Source organism: Mastomys coucha, chromosome X (assembly GCF_008632895.1).
Source record: "Mastomys coucha isolate ucsf_1 chromosome X, UCSF_Mcou_1, whole genome shotgun sequence".
In the NCBI taxonomy this organism is placed as follows: domain Eukaryota; kingdom Metazoa; phylum Chordata; class Mammalia; order Rodentia; family Muridae; genus Mastomys; species Mastomys coucha.
The window spans coordinates 86,557,476-86,561,776 of record NC_045030.1 but is presented as its reverse complement, the minus strand read 5'-3'; the positions used below and the strand labels follow the sequence as shown (position 1 = coordinate 86,561,776).

At 39.0% G+C, this 4,301-nt stretch overlaps 1 protein-coding gene across 1 annotated transcript in view; it reads right to left on the bottom strand.

The window, feature by feature from the left end:
• The window catches only part of Dmd (dystrophin), a 2,056,279-nt gene that overhangs the window by 62,156 nt on the left and 1,989,822 nt on the right, over nt 1–4,301 (bottom strand). Inside the window, exons 68-70 of the mRNA XM_031364700.1 lie at nt 3,417–3,528; nt 858–994; nt 60–98 (exon numbers count right to left, since the gene is read on the bottom strand). Coding sequence (XP_031220560.1) covers nt 60–98; nt 858–994; nt 3,417–3,528 — 288 coding nt within the window. The remainder of the gene's footprint in view (nt 1–59; nt 99–857; nt 995–3,416; nt 3,529–4,301) is intronic.

Here is a 4,301-nt window from a genome sequence, read left to right as displayed (position 1 = left end):
AAAGATAAATCAAGCAAGTGAGGGTTGGCAGTAGCGGTACCCTTAGCAAAAGTACTCACGCAGAATCTACTGGCCAGAAGTTGATCAGAGTAACGGGACTGCAAAACAAAAAATGAAGTGGTGAAAAGAGACACAAGCAAACTCAGTGGCAACAGAAATTATGGAAAGGTCAAAAAGGAGTAAATAAAATCCAATCAAATTAGGTATAAACCATGGCAAGCAACAGCCAACCAAAAGTAAAATGTGAATGAAAAGCCAAACAGATAACTGTGGGATTGCCATCAAAGTACAGGAAAATCTAAGGAGTAAGTTTAAAGGAAGGAGGCAAGGCTATCATCCAATCGACCAGTAGACTCATTTCTACTTACCGTGAAATCATTTCCTGTGACTGGGTATTTCTCTCAAGTGGAAAAGAGTGACTAGGTATGACCACACAATTAGATACAAAAACACACATGTCCACTGATTTATGAGGGAAGAAAATCAAAATGAAATATTGTCATCACTCATCTGTAAACAGTCCCATAGCTCTTAAAAGTCTTATAAGGTATTTTGTGATGATGTTTTACTGTGTGTGTGTGTGTGTTTTTTTTTTTTTTTTTTTTTTTTTTTTTTTTTTTTTTTTTTTTTTTTAATTTCTCTAAGGTCAAGTTTGACTTTTGGAAAAGATAAATTGTCCATAGAAAATGTAATTGAACATCAGATTGTTTGTGTTTTTTTTTTTCAGCTAAAGTAAAAGCAACAAGGGAGAGGAGCTTAGGAGACTGTTTGCATTTAGGAGTGAAGGAGGGTTTTTGGCTGGGAGGAGTTCAAAGATATATCAAATGAAAGTTTGCTTTGCTTCTGCTACTACTCACGTTTCCATGTTGTCCCCCTCTAACACAGTCTGCACTGGCAGGTAGCCCATTCGGGGATGCTTCGCAAAATACCTTTTGGTTCGAAATTTGTTTTTCAGTACCTTGGCGAAGTCTCGAACATCTTCTCCGGATGTAGTCTAAAATGGAAATGATGAAGAGAGTAGCTTTAGGAGAGTGTCATTTCAAAATACATGGCTATCTGATCTTGATTTTCATGATTTATACCCAGGAAGAATATGGGAAATATGATCCAAGGCTGCACATTCAAACTTGGCTAACTTCGGTGAGTTACTTATGTCTATAAAGCATGTATCAGTGGTAAAAGAGGGGTACCGAAAGCCAATGAAACAGCTCAGTTGGCAAAGTGCTTACCACATAAATGAGTTTGGATTTCTTGCAGCCGTGTAAAAGCCAGACATGGTGGTACATATTTGTAACCCTAGCCTAAAGAAGGCAGAGATGGTAGATGTTGTGGATTTGGTTTAATGCTTACATTATGGGTTCCCAAAATTGCAAGAGAATTCATCATGTGAGACACTGTGGGGTCCTGGCCCCCAATTGGTTCTGATTGGCAAATAAAGTTGCCAGCAGCCAATGGCTGGGCAGGCAGACAGAGGCAGGACTTTAGATTTCCTGGGCAAGGGAACCCAGGAAAGAAGGATTTAGAATCACCATGTGGGGGAAGCCGAAAGATCAGACCTGAGAAGTGCAGGAGAGAGAGACAGCCAACATATATATAAGAGTCCAGGGATCATGGCCCAGGAGGGCTGCAGTCCAGGCAGCCAAGATGGAATATAGGTTTAATACATTATAATTCAGGAATATCAGAGGGGAGAGTGTGCTAGCTGTGTGGAGGCTTGGGAGTGGCCCTGCCATTGAGCTGCTTAGGGTATGTTAAAAAATAAGGCTGTGTGTGTGTGTGTGTGTGTGTGTGTGTGTGTGTGTGTGTGTGTGTCTTTCATTCGAGAATCCACAACATTGGAGTGGTAGCAAGGAACTTGTGTTGCCACTGCTGGACGAGTAGAATGGATTAAGCTACTACAGCAATAGATCTCCTGTACCTGCCAATGAGGTCAACTTGTGATTTCTGGATTCTGTTAGAGACTGCGCCTCATAAAATAGGGTAGAGAAAGACACCAGTCTTTATTAACCTCTGGCCATCACACATCACAGCACAAACACATATAAGCACACAAAAATAAATAGAAATGAAGAAGGGCAATAAATGAAATATACAGGCTACTTGATGAATGATAGCTTACAGAAGATGTAAGCCTAACTTCAACTTTTCCTCTTCAGCAGGTCTTAAACTACTTAGATGATATTAGTATCAGAGTTCACAAACTGAGTATCATAGCATGATGCACTCTCCAAGCTTTGCGATAGGAATAATAGTGAGGAAAACAGTTAAATACTTACGAAGATAACCATTGATGGATGAAACCCGTGTTCTAAAGGAGAGCAGAGCCTCTGTAAATCTTGCTAAAACACAGATTTTGGTTTATAAAAGCCAGGCTGGAATCTGAGTGTGTTCCGGATAAGCTTCCAGGAGCACTCATGTAACAGTTCTGTGTCTCAGTAGAATCTCTGAATCTATGTTCACACCTTCTCACTACAGCTTTTCCCAAAGCCTAATGCTTACTGGATATTTTAGTCTGACATGTTTGAGGTTTCTCCATATCTTACTTATAGACCCTTAGGCAAATATTTTAACCTCAGGACAACAGAGTCCTCACCTGTCAAAGGAGGATACAAATAACAATTCCTATTGTACTATAGGCAATTGAAGAGGTAAGTGCTTACTGATCATGTAAATGAGCTATTAAGTATGGCCATGTAAAACATATTTTTCATGTGTCTGTTGATACTATGTCAAAGAGCTAAAAGGCAAACAACAGTGACAAAGGTGGTAGGTTATGTGCTTTGAAGAATACATATAGTACTCTCCTCCAAGTTCAACATACCCTATGGCCATGAGCCTTCTTTAAATAATTGCTAAGGTTGTATAAGGGAACTGTAAGATATCCTCCATATAACATAGTAAAATGTCAAAATGTATGCACTCATTTAGAGATATATTTATTGAGTGCCTAATACTTCTGTTGTATATCAGGACCTGCCTTGTGTGGGCATAGGGTGGTGGAACTTAAAAAAAAAGAAAGGAGGGAAGGAAGGAAGAAAGGAAGGAAGAAAGGAAGGAAGGAAGGAAGGAAGGAAGGAAGGAAGGAAGGAAGGAAGGAAGAAAGGAAGGAAGAAAGGAAGGAAGGAAGGAAGGAAGGAAGGAAGGAAGGAAGGAAGGAAGGAAGGAAGAAAGAAAGGAAGGAAGGAAGGAAGGAAGGAAGGAAGAAAGGAAGGAAGGAAGGAAGAAAGGAAGAAGAAGAAAGGAAGAAAGAAAGGAAGAAAGGAAGGAAGGAAGGAAGGAAGAAAGGAAGAAGAAGAAAGGAAGAAAGGAAGGAAGAAAGGAAGGAAGGAAGGGAAAGAAAATAACATTAAATACTGCAATATCCAAGTCTAGAATTCACCTCAGGTGAATGAACTCTTATCAGGACATGAACTTACCGGAGTGCAATACTCTACCATGGGGTAGTGCATTTTATGGCCCTTTGCAACTCGGCCAGAAAAAAAGCAGCTTTGGCAGATGTCATAATTAAAGTGCTTTAGGCTTCTGTACCTGATAAAGAATAGAAACAAATGCTTATGTATTTCTTCAAATCATATTCCCAGAGAACACTCTAGGCAACCCTCTCCCACACTGTTGATTGGAGAAACAGAAAGCAGTGCTCATTTGTCCTCATATAGGAAGCTATTAACTTCCTCCAGATGTTGCCAGTGCCTCTCTTAGAGGATCAACACATTTTGGTGGAACGATTATCCCATAAACATACATATGGAAGAAAAAAATTTTTAAAAATCAACTCTTATTTAAACTTCATTGGAATTCTTTCACATTAAATAGAAAGGTATGGCCAAATTCCTGGTCTTTTAAAGACCAAATAGTCAAACATGAAAGATATGAAAGATGGACACACCTCATGCTACCTATTCATCACAGGGACAAGAGTGTTCTGAAATAATTATTCTCACACAAATACCAAAAATAAACTTACTCATAAGTAATCAAAATAAAAATGCCACTTAAAACAATACTTCCTTTAATTCTAAACTCTAAAGTTGGTTGGCATGATTCACCTTTGTGTCAATTGGATAGTCTCTTTTCTCTCTTCAGAAATTCCTCACCATATTACCCAAAAATGACATCACCACCATCACCACCAAGAACAACAGCAGCAGCCACAACATTGGATTAAATGGAAGATTTTCTAATTTATAAGTACTGGTTGATACATTTCCCTCAGTCTTAGCGTTCTATATATACTTGCTTCATTTCTCCTGATTTTTGCCTTCTCAGATAAGAGCCTCAGCCAACTCAGATAAACATATTCT